Here is a 16085-nt window from a genome sequence, read left to right as displayed (position 1 = left end):
ATTCAACAACCAAATACTATCTTCATGCAACCAAATTAATACTTACTTTCAACTCTTTCCTTTTCCCTTTGCTTTCGTGTTCTTATGAATAGGCAGATGCAGATGACGAGTATCATAACACCGACAGCTGGGACAACAGTAATGACAATGATCCGTGCTGTGTTGCTCTTCTTTCCTGCATAAACCTAAAATTTTTCAGAACTTGAGTCGAGACTTGTGAGTTCTGAATGTGGACAGTCTCAATGATTGAGGCCTTAATTATGACCCAAAGCAAAGTTGCCCCCATGACTCGCAAAAGCTTAACCATCAGCTAATTTTTTGTTCTTTTAAAAGAATAGATCCAAATCCTATCATGTTCCATAATCTAAAACATAGAAAATAATAACAGATTTTTAAGGCTAAACTACAATAACTCCTATTATAAAATTATAGAAAACATTTAAAGTTTTGAAGATTTGACAAAATTTCTTGACTATAATATCCAAAATATCTTTAATTACTGTTTCAAGAAAATAGTTAAATAAAAAAAATTCCAAAAGTGGATAAAAATATAAAAATAAGAAATGACTTAAATTAATATTGCTGATGTACTAATAAAATAACCGAGTCCCATTTTTATGTTCTTTCTATAATTTGTTTAATTTTACAATTTAAATATCTTCTCAAATGAATTTTGCATGAAGCTTCTATAATATGGTTTTATATATGAAATTAAAAAGGCTTTTTTAAAGCTTCAATTTTTTTTAATGATCTCTATAATTTTATAATATGTCAAGAAGGTTATTTAATTTACTCTACTTTTAATATTAATTAATATTTACTTCTTTTAATATTAATTAATTAAACATGGTAAAAACACACCAAGTTTTCTTCTTCTTTTTTTCCTTACCTAATTCAAATTGAATGATTTAAGGATATCATTAAATTATTAAATTACTAAATCAAAACATCAAAATAAAAGTTCGGGAGGGAGTTAATAACAATCCAAGGCCTACCTTGTGCTGGTGCAGGAAGAGATGTAGGTGATGATATTTGTGGTGGTGGAGGTGATGGTAATATCTCAAGTGTACCATTAAAAAACTTTCCAATCTCCCACCTCAAATTGCAGCTTGGTCTTATGAGTCTAACTCCAATCTTCCCTTGTACGTTCCCATCACAACAGTTTGGAATCATCCGAAAAACATCAAGCAGGCAACTGGAGCACTGCCCCTTAGATAAGTCAGGCGTGCATTGAACAATAGCATATACTGTTTCAACTCCAGCACTTTGGTTTCCAGTTGCGAACTTCTTTAAAGAGTTCCCTGATGCAGCTTTGGCTTGAAGTCTGGCAAATAATGTTTGGAGTGCCTGATTAAATAGAGTTACATCCAAAACATTCTTTCGATTCGCCCGGTAGATATATGGTTCTTCATTCACAACACCGAATATAGATCTGTTTGAGTATCGTATCATACAGAGTTCGTAAACTCCAAATGCCTCCATCTTGTTAGGACAAACCTCTAAGATCTTATGAGTAGAGTCATTAACGCAACTTCGACAAACATCAACGGCAACGTCTCCTCTGCATAGTGCAATTGCATTTACTCGGTCAGGAAATTCGCCAACGGATAGATTGTAAAATCCGTAGTCAATTTGAGTGTCGGATGCTAGGGAGGACAGAAGGCTGTTGAGGTTTCTTTGGTACGTGCTATTAGTTGTGTAGTTGCCGGTGTTGTTGTAGTTACAGTTATAATTATTGAAGTTCGGCTGAGCAGCGGTAAGGGAAGGTTGGTGTAGAAGGATGTAAGAGAACGAAAGTAGAAGCACTAATTTTGAAGAATCCATTGGCACCGTGCTTGCGTACATGGTGAAGTGGTATGGGCTTGTGATATTTAATTGTTGGTATAAGCGCATGGTTTTTTTTATTAATATTAATGAAACTGTTTTCTTATTTATTTATTAAGGACACCTACTTTGAATTGACCATAAAATATATGGCACTCGGCACCTTGACCGAGGATTGGCAACGTGCAAAAAAGGCTCATTTACTAAAAGACTTCTAGAGATCTCTTGACAACTAAAATGATGGGGATAACCTTTACACTCAGCGGTGAACTCTTGAAGGGGCTGGGCTTTTCCTTGCAGATAATGGTGCCGTGTTCAATGCCTATGCTCTTTTAATAATATATATTTATTATTAATTTTATTAATACTATATCCTTAATAGAATAGTAATTTCAATCCTGCCACTAATTAATAAAAACATCAATAGAATAAGATCATTAAAAAGAAATTATTAACACTATATATTAAAACAAAAGAGACATTTGCCTTTTAATTCCATTATTTATGACTAATCTCTTTCTTCTACAATTTTTTTTTTAATTTTTGGTATTAAACTTTATTTAATTTTAATTTTATTATCACACATTACATTGACATTCTTTTATATATTGGGATTTGTTACATTTTGCATGTTCTAACATATGCGATGTCTCAAAGGTTATTCTAGAGTTCTATTAAATATTATTTTTATGAAATAAAAATTTGAATTATAGTAATAATAACTTATGAAAAGAAAAGGTTTTTTTAACTTCTCAATGACATGAAAATTATTCAATTTGATCCTTCAAGTTTTCAATTATGTAAATTTGGTCCCTATTCTTTTAAGTTTGTATATTTCATCCCTAAATTTTACTTTTGCTATATTTTAGTCCTTATATGTTAAGAGAGGAGAGATAAAGTTATTGAAAAAAAGAACACGAGAGAGAGTATTTGACCCATCATATTTTAACTATAAAATAGTCGATCTTAGACCTGTCTTTACAAGAAAACTTTAATAGAGATGTCATTACCCTTTGACTATGCTAGAAAACATAAATTGGGACTTGTAAAGTTTTTCATTTGGTTTGATTTTTTTTCCAAAATAATTATAGAGTGTTTTGGAGTTGTACAATGTGGTTATTTACATTACAATAATGTTTTTAGGGTGTTTTCAAGTGAAAGAAAAGTTGACAAATAAAATTTTAAATCTAAAATAGATGACATGTCATTCAATCTATTAAAAAAAATGAGGGCACTACATGTTGTCCTCTCGTTTTATTTCTTTATTTTTTTACCTAAATAAGAAAAGATAACCATAGTGCCCTTCCAATCCTAGCAACTATTGACCATTTTTTTAACTTTCATTTTTTTAATTTTTTTATTTAATTTGAATTAATATATTCTCTTATATTTTAAATTTTTTAGTTTAATTATTATTTACATAGTAATTAGTCTTTATAAGAGTTTCTATAACTTCATAATATCTCAAAGGGATTATTATAATTTATCTTTTTAATTTTTTTCCTATTAAATTTTATAATTAATTATATTTATATTATTCATTTATAAAACTAGAATCATTTATACTTATCAACTAGGCTAAACCTTGAAGATAAATACAAGGAGAATTTATAAAATAAAAAGGACATTTGATGTTAAATATTTTCATTTTCATTTTCCCTGTTCTTTTTCTTGTTCTTTTACTTTTTGATAGGAAGATGAACTTTCTACTTTAGTTTTTAATTAGCACTTAAAACCCTTTTTTATTTATCACATAATATATGTTTTTAATTAAATTTATTAAATACAAACATTGTTGTTACTCATTTTTGGATCCCCACAAAAAAAAAAGAGAAAATACAAAAAAGTCAAAAAAATATATATTTAGAAAAAAGCAAAAAACAAATTATAGCAATAAGAAGATGATGTCGGAGTACTTAGAAAATGGCCAAAAATTGGTTGAGGAAGTTAAAAACTATAAAGATTAAAATTTGATAGTATATTTTTTACTAATGAAGGCCTTATTGACAAAGAAAATTCATTTTGAGAAAAAGAGTCCAAAATCAAATGTTTATGGACTCAATGAGATTTTATTAAAGGTTTAATTGAATTTATAAATGGTTTAATTTCAAGAAAAATTGATTTTAAGTCAATTTAGGCTTTGATAAGAAGAAATTAAAGCTTTGGGATCGATTTACAATTTTTAAGTGTTAATTTGGTCAAATCAAGGCTTAATTGCATAAATATTGAAGTTTGATAGCCAATTAGGGACTTGATTGGAGAAATTCAAAACCAAGAACCAAATTAGAAAAGACGTATAAATATAGGGGCTGTAATTGACCGAATCAGGGGTTAAATTTAAGAAATTAGAAGATTGTTGATCAATTGAGGGTCAAAATGCATAAATTGAGAACCAAGGACCAAATTGAAAAAGACGGCCAACTTCAGGGCTGACATTGAATTTGACACATTTTGGCACCATTTTCTTTTAAATGAAAGAGTACGTTTTGTTCAAAACAACGTCGTTTCATCCACTGTTCATATTATAAATAAAACAAAAAACAGTGTTATTTTGAACAGCACTATGTATCTTATTCTTCCCCTGGACATGCAAAGGCAGGGGAAGAAGAAGAATTTTCCCCTGCAACGCCTCTCTCTGTCTCTCTCCTAGAAACCCAAAAAAATGACACTTATGGGCTACCAACACGAGAAAACAAAGGGGACAAGCCTGCGAGTGGCCCCGTGGTGGCTGCCCAGTGCCCGGCTAGCCACCCTACCCATTTGGCCCGATTGGACAAGGTAGGGTGGCTTTCTCCCCCTTTCCCTCTTATAAATACTAGAGTACTAAGAGGAGATTAAGGATATTTTAGAGGTAAAAAACAGAGAAAAAAATGAAGAAAATCAGAAAAGAAGAAGAAGAAGAAAGTAAAACAAAGAGGAAAGAATGAGGGGGAAAAAAAAGAAAAACAAGGGAGAAAAGGAGCACAAAGAAGAATAGAAAGAAAAAAAAAAGTAGAGAATTAGAGGGGAATAAGAAAGAAAAGAAAAGGAAGCATTGAAGAGAAGAGAAAGAAGAGAACATGACAAAAACAAAGAAGAAAAGAAGAACAATAACATCGCTCTCTCTCTCTCTCTCTCTTTGTCTCTCTCTCCACCACAAACCACTGCCTATAGCCACAACACCGCCACCGTGAGCTACCGTCATTGATAGCATCACCACCACTAGGTCAGTCCCTCTCCTCCTCCATCTTCTTCTTCTCCTTCGAGCGCCCTCCACTGTTTTGCAAGTGAATAGTGGGGAGCTTCTCCACTGTTTACTAGGCCAGACCAAAATGGTTGGGTCGAGTCTGACCCAATCCCATAAAAAATATCTACTGAGCTGACATCGACCCAACATTAGTTTGGGCCAACCTCGACCCAATTTCTTTTGGGTTGATTTCGGCCTAGCCAGGATGGGTTTAGCCCATATATTTGGGCCAGCCCATCCTATTATATATTTATAATATTATATAAAAAAACAACAAAAAAATTTCAAAACTCCTTTAAAAAAATTTGTGATTTTCTCGTAGAATTTTCTACTTTGCTTAATATTTCAGTATTAAAATACATTGTTTCCTCTAAAATGTTGCAAAAACTTATATAGAAAAAAAAATGTCTTGTTTTCATGCACATGGTCAAATCTCTCAAAAATATATATAAAAAATTCATATCATATTTTCATACAACAAAATATTCAAAATTTATGTATTAGCATGCATTTTTGGGCTTTAATAACCATTTTATTAAAGCCATAAGAACTAGGCCAACATTTCAAAAATACTAAAAAAATTATTTTTTTTCTTTTAGTATCTGGGATTATAAACTTATACGTAAAATATATTTCTAATATTAAATAAAAATTCTTTTTTATTTATTGACAATAAAACAATTAGGCCTTTACTCGAGAAGATAAGAATCTCCTTACTAAGAAGGACTTGTCTTCAACCTTAGATAGGCCAACAATCAAACAACTAGTTTAAGTCAGACAATAAAACAATGCAGCTTACCTTAGGTGAGGCGAATGAGGGGTGTTAATACCTTCCTTTTATGTAACCAGTCTCCGTGCTCGATCTCTTAAACCTATTAGGTTTCCTAGTGGTCAAATACTAGGTGGTGATTCTCATTCTCTCTTTCCACTAAAAAAAGACAAGAATTCCTTGTCTCCCTCATTTCCCAATTACTTAGATAATCCATGAGTGGATGCACTTGCCGCGCGCCGCACATGTGCGAGATTGGAAAGGTAATGTTTGCCGCACATGTGCGACAAACATTACCTTTCCAATCCTTAGTTAAATTTTTTTATAATTTCAAAAAATGCATCATTAATGCCGGTGCTTTCTTCACTTCCATCAAAGATTAACATGAATCCTATTAGAAATGTAGTGCAACTGCAATGACTAGTTAATTTCTAAAAAATAATATCCTAATTTTCAAAATATATCATAAAGTATAATTAAGGAAGGTCATAAAAAAGTTTAAAATTCAATCATAATTAAATTACTTCATTTTTTCATATTGATACATTATATACAACCCTAAATGCATAAAATAAGTTAATTAAGCTACTTATAAATAGTATAATACTATACTGATAATTTATTTTTATTATATAAAAAATATAATAAAGGTCTTAAAAAAAAGTCCAAATTCAATAATAATTAAATTACTTTAAATTTCATTATATTTTTAAATTGAATTCTAAGTTTTTTTGAAAATGAAGCAAGTAACGCACAGTTGTCCGCTTCTCTACCGATGTTGAGTATAAAACCTTAACAAATAGCACTACTGAGGTTATCAAGCTTTAATATTTATTGACCGATCTGCAGATCTCTTCTGCTTCTGCTTTTATCATTTGGTGTGATAATCTTGGTGCTACATATTTATCTGTGAATCTTATCTTTCACTCTCGTACTAAACATGTCGAGGTTGATAACTATTTTGTACGAGACAGGGTTGTGAAGAAAATGATTCATATTTGTTTTATCTCTTCTTTTGATCAATTTACAGATGTTTTCACTAAGTCACCGCTTCCTACTACTTTTAGGTTCAAACTTCAGGTTGATCCTCTACCCTCGGTTTGAGGGGGCATATTATATATATATATATATATATATATATATATATATATATATATATATATATATTATAAGAAGTACACTAGTGTTGTAATCTTCATAGTTACTATTGTATATTGCCCTACACATAAATAGAAAAGGTTGGCTGACTAATAGGTTAAACCTTCTATTATTTTCAACTCTCTCCAACTCAAGGACTAAAAAATAAACAAAATAAACTTTGGAATAAAAATAAAAATTATCATGAATTGGAGTGAGTGATATGTTTTCTCCGCGTTTTACTTCTTAGCATTTATCTTTTAATTCAGTTTTTTTTCTATAATTTCAAGTCCAATTCTATGCTATAAAAATATACAATTGCAAAGAGAAAAGAGTTAAAAATGAAAAAAAAAAAAAACTCGGATCTTTGAATATATATATAGTTAATATCCATTACTTAAAGAATTATGGGATATATAAGAAAGTGATGGAATTCTGAATTTGAAGAATATGTGGCCACGTTTCGTTGGAGACATTTGTGGATGATAAAGAGGCCCCAAAATGATATATTATTAGGATGTTGGCATAGAAAGGAAAAATGGATGTTCGAGAGAAGTTTTGGGAAGAGAATTTGAAAAGCTACCCAAAATGAAAAAAATGTTTTATAGGATAGGGTTGTGATTGCATCTTCTTCACAAAAGGTGCTAAAAAATAAGGAGAAATTAAATAGAGAAGAAACTATATGGAAATATGTGATACTGGGGCCACTCATATCTTTGTTCCAAAGAATAGAGAGAAGATAAGAGTTTCAACATTTATTTTCCATGAATGAAGAAAGAAAAACATTAAAAAAATGTACAAATTGGTAGCAAGCAATTGATTGAGAAAGAACATCAACATGGAACAACTTGGACAAGTTGCCTTGAGCGCCAACAGTCTTGGCAAACCAAACGCGGAATTTATTGTTTTTTTCCATGAATAAAGAAAGACAACTTGATCTAACCCTACAATTCTGACTTATTGACCAACCCACCACACTTGTGCTAGCTGAAGCTGCCGGCAAACTTCCAATATGAGAAAAAATTGTGAAATCCCACAAGTTTCTGAGTGGTATGTGTGTGGTACGAATCTAAACCAAAGTCTGGAAAGTATTCAGAATCCTCCTTGTTCTTAAAAGGTTTTCACATATTTAAGTCCTTCTAAAATGGCCACCCCATGACGGAAATGACAGCCTTCAGTTTACTATTTTCAAATGAAACGATGGCCGTTGATTTGTCCCAAGAACTTTGATATTTTATTGTGACTATAACACCAAATTGTTTTGTATAAAAAGGGGAAAAAATGCATGATTTGCATCATTATTTGAAATAACCTCACATGAGCATATGACCATCTATTGATCACATTTGTTTGTTATTTAATTAAAAATTACGAAGTCAAGTTCGGCCATTTTTATTTTCTGCTCAAATAACTTCAAAATTACGAAGTCAAGTCGTGTTCTCTCTTTATGTTACTGTCTTCAGCTTTCTCCTGCATCACATAACTTCTGTTAGTGGTTGGTGATGCTTGTTGTAACCTAAATTTTGATCCATTTGCTTTTTAATCTAATTTTAAAGGGCTAAAATTTGAAATTAAAAGATTAGGGGCTTGAATAAAAAATTTAGAAACTTCAGGGACCAAATTGAAAATGGTCATGCCTCGTCCAAAACGGCACTGCTTCAAGCATACTTCTTCTTCTTCTTCTTCTTCCTCTAACACTGCAAATCCGCCTGCAAAGAAGGGAAGAAATTAAAATGCCAGCATCCTAGTCCTATCAAAACACAAAAGATCAATCCTTATCTTCATGATGTTCACAACCAGGGGAGATAAGGATTGAATATCGCGTCCGAGTCCTAGCAGAAACCGACTCCCCAAGCCGTGCTTATCAGGAGGAGAGAAGTAGGCTGAGCAAAGAAGGGTGATCCCTATAAATACTAGAGAAATCAACGAGGAGGAAATAGGGGAGCAAAACGATTGAAGAGAAAACAGTGTAAAACAATTAAGCAAATAACAGAGTAAGGCAATTGAGAGAGAACAGAAGAGGAGACCGAGAGAGAGAACGGAAGAACTAGGAAAGTAACACAGGGGAAAGTAAACCAAAAACAAGAGAGAGAGGGGAGTGAGATTGAAAAGGAAAGGAAAGAGTAGGACGTTCTTCGACTAGAGCTAGGATCATCACCCTCGTCTTCGTCTCCGTTGCTGTCTTCACCCAGGTAAGCATTCTTCCTCCTGCCCTGCAATTCCATTTCCAAGTTTTGTTCAAAAACAGTGCTAAGGTAAAATTAATTACCTTCGCACTATGGAGTGCACGCTAGAACTAGTTCACATGTGCATGCTTTTTGGGCCGGTTACTGGCCTAAGCTAGTAACTGGATCGGGTTGGCTGGATCCAACCCAGCCCGTAGGCTAGGCTCGATCTAGCCCAAAAAAATAAAAAATAAAAAATAATAATATTCGTAGAATTGTTTCTTCATTCAAAATTCAAAATTTTGCGAAATTATTCACTAACACCAGAGTCAAGAATATCGTATTTTTTGGATTTGTGCGATATTTACCAACGCCAGAGTTGGAAATATTCATAGGAATTATTTATTGTCGCAAGAGTCAGGAACATGAAAAGAAGAATAAAAAAGAAAAAGGAGAACAAATTCTTAGCAATTTTAGACAAATCAAGCAATGCAGTCTACCTCAGGTAGAACTCTTAAGTGGTGATAGCATCTTTTTTTTGCGTAATCAGTCACGTATCATATAATCTTTGTTGACCAGTTAGGGTTCCTAGTAACCATAATACTAGGTGGCGACTCCTTAAACTAGATATTTTCCCCTTAAAAAAATAAGATACCAGATATCTATTCCTTTTCCAATCGAGATTATTTTTAATCGGTCGCCGCGATGTCCGGGTGTGACAGAATAACGACTCCGCTGGGAACGTCTTAGGACTAATCTTTGCCTTTTTCCAATCGACATTCTTCTACTCCAATATCTCCTCTGCTAAGTGCAATTGCATTAGCTCGTGAGGGTCGGCAACCCAGGAATGGGAGGGACCCAAAGCGGACAGTTTATGACAGGGGTGGGGCCACCATACTGGAGTACGCGTTTTAGGACGTCAGGCTCAGAAGTGGGCTCGCGTCACCAGAAACAAAACCGTGAGGGCGGTAAGACCCAAAATGGACAATATACAGCATATTGAGCCGGGTTGTTACATTTGGTATCAGAGCTGACCTCACTGGTTGTTCGGTTGTGCTGACGGGGTCGATGGGCTCCTTAAAGGGGGTGGATTGTAATATCCCACATCGGCGGGTGAGGCTTTGGTAGTTGGCCTTATTAGTAGCGCTGATTGCTAACATGTTGTACGCGTTTAAAACTGTAAGGGTTGGCAACCTGGTTGTGGGAGGGACCCAAAGCGGACAGTATACGACAGGTTTAGGCCGCTGCGCTACTCTGGAGTACGTGTTTAAAACTGTGAGGGTCGGCAACCCAGGTATGGGAGGGACCCAAAGCGGACAGTATATGACAGGGGTGGGGGCCACCACACTAGAGTATGCATTTTGGGGCGTAAGACTCAAAAGTGAGCTCGCATCACGAGGAACAAAATAATGAGGGCTGTAAGACCCAAAATGGACAATATACAGCATATTGGGCCGGGTTGTTACAAAAATAAAATGGTACAAAATTGAAATATGTAAAAATAAACTTGAATAATATAAAATCCAACTATTCATTACAAATTTATATATTTAAATAAATATTAAACTAGAACAATGGCGATGCTGGAGGAGGAGGAGGAGGTGGCTAGTCGTTCCTGAAATCATATGGCCAAAAAGGGAGTGCACACATACCACCTATCTGTGATCTCATGTCCAGGACCATTTTGCGGAGTTGTCATAATCCGCTGAGAGTTGCTCATATTTTTATGTGAGATGAGTTGTATGTTGTTGCAAGGCCATAAACTCTTGAGACTAGGTGCTCGATATCAATTGGGAGCTTCCAATAGTTGAGACACTATGGCCCATCCGCAAGTTCTCAACCATAGTGTTAGAGAGTCCGTACACCTGATTTCTATCGGGTCTACCAGACTATCTTGCCTCCATCCACAAATCCGGATCGAAATCTATGTGGGTCGAAGGATCGTCCCCATATCTCTCCCTAAACCAACTATTATATGTCTCCTGGAAATGAAAACTAAAATCATCAAATTCAATTCAAGAAAATAATAACTTATGAAAATAATGGTATCACAAAGTGTTGAGCGCGGTTGTCGATGAATTGTTACACCTCTTTTTGGTGGTCTTCACTCCACACCTGTGTCTCCACAAAAAGCTTCATTGGGCTTGACTCATGTCCAAGAGTCGTAGCCTATAAGAAAAATAATGTTGCAAGTTAAATATATTTATAAATAACAACAAATTAATTAAAGATAGGTGTAATTAAAAATAATCTTACCATCCGCTTCGCATGCGAAACGATATAAACAGAGCCACCGGTGTGCGTGGTAACTGAGCCGTGAATTTGCTAGCTCCAGTTCCCCGCACCAAACTGCAAGTGTTGTGTGAAACGCTTGGACGTCACGTGCTGAATATATTCCACCCATATATCCTTCGGGATGTATGGCGGCCTGAAATCCCTCCAAAACCACCACGTCATTCTAGCCAAACAGAGCGTTTTCCCTAGCATATTTTTGTGCCTCATACCAAAAATCACACAACCTACATGATACAAACATATTCTATGAGTTAATGACAAATGCAATTTTAATATTTAAAATAAAAAATAATTATCATATTGTTTTCGTCGTTACCTAGTTGCAGTATGATTCTCCCAAACCCTCTACGCAACATTATCTTTTTCTCTATCCCATTCAAATTTACCCTTGCATTAACAATTTATGAAAAATAAATCAATATTCTAAATAAAGTATACGAATTTACATTAAAAAAAAGTAGTAAAACTTTTAAGGTAACACTAACTTGAAATCTTGAAAACCATGCATCAAATGAGGGTTCCAATCAGGATGTCTGCAAATCTGAATCCATAGAAACAAATGAATCTCCATCGACAATTTAAACGCCGATGTTATTACTCGGGCGGCCTCAATGTTTGTGAACCTGAAAATCGATAAAATTAATGAAATATTAGTTGTTCATAAATTGTTAAACACAAACAAACTCAAAGCAAAACAAACTTACATTGAAAGGTTATCCTTCTAATGCGCCACGTACTTCCAGGTGATTTGATTACGTTGTGAAAGGACACCGCCTCTACATTGTGAAACAACACTAGAAGAGGCAGTGGCGTGTGTCGATGTTGGTGCCTCTTCTTACTTGGCACCTAATGACATGTTGTCATCATCGCTACTAGAAGAACTAGCTGCAATCATGTGCTCACGGTGTGAAGTTGATTTTTCCCTATGCATTTACACAAATTTAATGAATATTAGCATAATAAATTTTCATTTTTTAAAAAAAATAAAATTGGCAGCACCTCCCATTTATTGGAAACTACCAAGAATTTTCAATCCTGCAAATATACAAAATATATGCCACAAACTAGTTGATTTTAATTTATTTCTACTAACAATTTTGGATTATTCAATTTCATCTTATTTTCAACATGATAATGTTTTTAATAAAGAATTGACAAGAATTCTTTGTAATTAAATTTAATCCTATATATTCAACTATTTATATTACAAATTTGACAATAACAATTAAAATTCAACAAACACAATAAAACATTATTGCAATGTAGACAATAAAATAGAAAAAAAAATTAAACCTATATATTCAATCAACATTTATATATTGAATTTAACAATAACAATTAAAAGTCAACAAACATAATAAAACATTATCAATATGTAGACAATAAAATATATAAAAAAATACAAAAACAAATAGAAGATGGTTAATGAAAAATGCTTACCTTAATAACATGGGTAATTTTAGAGTTTATCTACGTGTGATAAAAAAAAACAAAAATACATTGTTAATAAACTAAAGAAAAGAAGAAAATAAGTCAAAAGATTCATCACACATACCTTTTAATCGTGTTGATTATAAAAACCTTAAGTTCTACTACTATGAAGAGAGGATTCGAGTGAAGGGGATTTGAACGAGAGTGAAGAGAGAAAATGAGAGGAAAAAATGAACTTGGAGCGACCTCGCAGGGTTTTATACTGTGTTTTTATCGATGGAATTACCAACAGACTATTAAATAATATTATTTTTAATTAATCCATTGGTGATTTCCTCGATAAAGTAACCTTGAAATTTTTATTTCACGCTAAAATTTTCAAAAAACCCTCCAGATTTTTGGCGGTCCGTCAACAATTCTGTCGATATCAGTGACACATCACTATACGACTATCTTTGTTTGAATCCAACTATAATTCCATCAGTAAAAGCATTCACAAAAAGTTACACATCATCATGCTTTTTTATTTTTTTTAATTCCTTTGATTCCGACAAGGATTCCCTCGGTATTTACTAATAGAAATAGTTCGTCAGTAAATACCGACAAAAATGGCGATGAGAACAATTCTATCGGTAAATACCATGCTAAAATACCGACTGAATATTTTCGTCAGTGATTTTATTTGTATTCGTATATTTTCTGGTAGTGTTCAAAGTCGAAAAAAACATATGATCTTCAGATAATCTTCATATAAATCCTAAACAACTCTAAATCAGTTTAATGAGATTCTTGGAACTTCCAAAAAGTTTTTTTATTTATAGTTTTTAGTGTGTATATGTGTTTCAGAAACCTAACATGATCAATTATATATATATATATATATATATATATATATATATATATAAACCAATATTAAACTAGGCTACAGGTCTATCCCACTTTCTCTTCACGGGTCTATATAATATTACTGTTCCAAACAATTTTGATTTAACGAGAGTACTTTTAAATTACATGAGTAGAAAACAATTGATTGAGATGCAACTGATTCTAGGCAAGCCGCCTTGGATATATTATGGTCTTGTCGAGTCATACCCTGAAATTTGTTCACTTTTTAAATGCATCATTCATTAAATAATTTGTTCACTTTTTAAATGGAGCAGGTAACCCAACAAGTTGTCTATACAGAGGAAAATCGTGTACTAATGAATACTTAGATCTTTAACTCAAGGTCTCAAATTATGTATAATTAAATATCACTTAAGTATTATAAAAATGTTTTATTTGCTTATCTTGAAAATAATCTGTTTTATTTATTTATTCATTTAAGAAATAGCTAATTATACTCCAGTCACAAAATAATAACAATTACTTTTATTCGATTACTTGCATAAATTCAGTATTTGAGAAAAAGGCAGCGTTGTGTGTCGATGCAGGTGCCTCTTCTTGCTTAACACCTAATGACACATTGTCATCGTCGCTACTAGAAGAACTAGCTGCAATCATGTGCTCGCGGTGTGAAGTTGATTTTCTCCTATGCATCTACACAAATTTAATGAATATTAGCATAATCGATTTTGATTTTCTTAAAAAACATTTGACAGCACCTCTCCTATATTAGAGACTACCAAGAATTTTCAATCTTGCAAATATACAAAATTTATGCCACAAACCAGTTGATTTTAATTTATTTCTACCAATAATTTTGGATTATTCAATTTCATCTTATTTTCAACATGATAATGTTTTTAATCAAGAATTGACAAGAATTCTTTGTAATTAAATTTAATCCTATATATTCAACTATTTATATTACAAATTTGACAATAACAATTAAAATTCAACAAACGCAATAAAACATTATTGCAATGTAGACAATAAAATAGAAAAAAACATTAAACCTATATATTCAATTAACATTTATATATTGAATTTAACAATAACAATTAAAAGTCAACAAACATAATAAAACATTATCAATATGTAGACAATAATATATATATAAAAAATCTAATCCTATAAATTCAATTAACATTTATACCACAAATTTAACAATAACAATTAAAATTCAACAAACATAATAAAAAATTATCAATATGTAGACAATAAAATATATAAAAAAATACAAAAACAAATAGAAGATGGTTAATGAAAAATGCTTACCTTAATGACATGCGTAATTTTAGAGTTTATCTACGTGTGATAGAAAAACAAAAACAAAAAACAAATATACATTGTTAATAAACTGAAGAAAAGAAGAAAAATAAGAAGAAAATAAGTCAAAAGATTCACCACACATACCTTTTAATCGTGTTGATTATAAAAACCTTAAGTTCTACTATTATGAAGAGAGGATTCGAGTGAGGGGGATTTGAACGAGAGTGAAGAGAGAAAATGACAGGAAAAAATGAACTTGGAGTGACCCTGCGGGGTTTTATACTATGTTTTTATCGACAGAATTACCGGCGGATTATTAAATAATATTATTTTTAATTAATTCATCGGTGATTTTCTCGGTAAAGTAACCTTGAAATTTTTATTTCATACTAAAATTTTCAAAAAACCCTCCAAATTTTTGGCGGTCCATCGACAATTCTATCGGTATCAGTGACACATCACAATACAACTGTCTTTTTTTTAATCCAACTATAATTCCATTGGTAAAAGCGTTCACAAAAAGTTACACATCATCGTGCTTTTTTATTTTTTTAATTCCTTTGATTCTGACAGAGATTCCCTTGGTATTTACCAACATAAATAGTTCGTCAATAAATACCGATAGAAATGGTGATGGGAACAATTCTATTGGGAAATACCATGCTAAAATACGGACGGAATATTTTCGTTAGTGATTTTGTTTGTATTTGAATATTTTTTGGTAGTGTTCAAAGCCAAAAAAAAAAATATGATCTTCAGGTAATTTTTGTATAAATCCTAAACAATTTTAAATAAATTTATTGAGGTTCTTGGAACTTCCAAAGAGTTTTTATATTTACAGTTTTCATTCAGTGTATGTGTTTCAGAAACCAAACATGATCAATTATAAAAAATAAAATAAAAAATCAATATTAAACTAGGCTACAGGTCTGTCCCACTTTCTCTTCACGGGTCTGAATAATATTACTATTCCAAACAATTTTGATTTAACGAGAGCACTTTTAAATTACATGAGTAGAAAACAATTGATTGAGATGCAACTGATTCTAGGCAAGCCGCCTTGGATATATTATTGTCTTGTCGA

The 16085-nt window shown here is 32.4% G+C and overlaps 1 protein-coding gene across 36 annotated transcripts in view; it reads right to left on the bottom strand.

Moving 5' to 3' along the window:
- The window catches only part of LOC18108790 (cysteine-rich receptor-like protein kinase 29), a 91471-nt gene extending 89596 nt beyond the window's left edge, over positions 1-1875 (bottom strand). For 6 of the 36 annotated variants that reach the window (XM_052445584.1, XM_052445586.1, XM_052445585.1 and 3 more), the window contains exons 1-2: positions 996-1862; positions 47-175 (exon numbers count right to left, since the gene is read on the bottom strand). In XM_052445584.1, the coding sequence (XP_052301544.1) occupies positions 47-175; positions 996-1845 (979 nt within the window). In that variant the 5' untranslated portion in view covers positions 1846-1862. The other 30 variants (XM_052445612.1, XM_052445589.1, XM_052445594.1 and 27 more) reach the window with 15 other exon arrangements.
- Positions 1876-16085: the final 14210 nt, after the last annotated feature.

This window comes from Populus trichocarpa, chromosome 11 (genome assembly GCF_000002775.5).
Source record: "Populus trichocarpa isolate Nisqually-1 chromosome 11, P.trichocarpa_v4.1, whole genome shotgun sequence".
Lineage (NCBI taxonomy): Eukaryota > Viridiplantae > Streptophyta > Magnoliopsida > Malpighiales > Salicaceae > Populus > Populus trichocarpa.
This window is presented reverse-complemented; position numbering and strand designations above follow the sequence as displayed.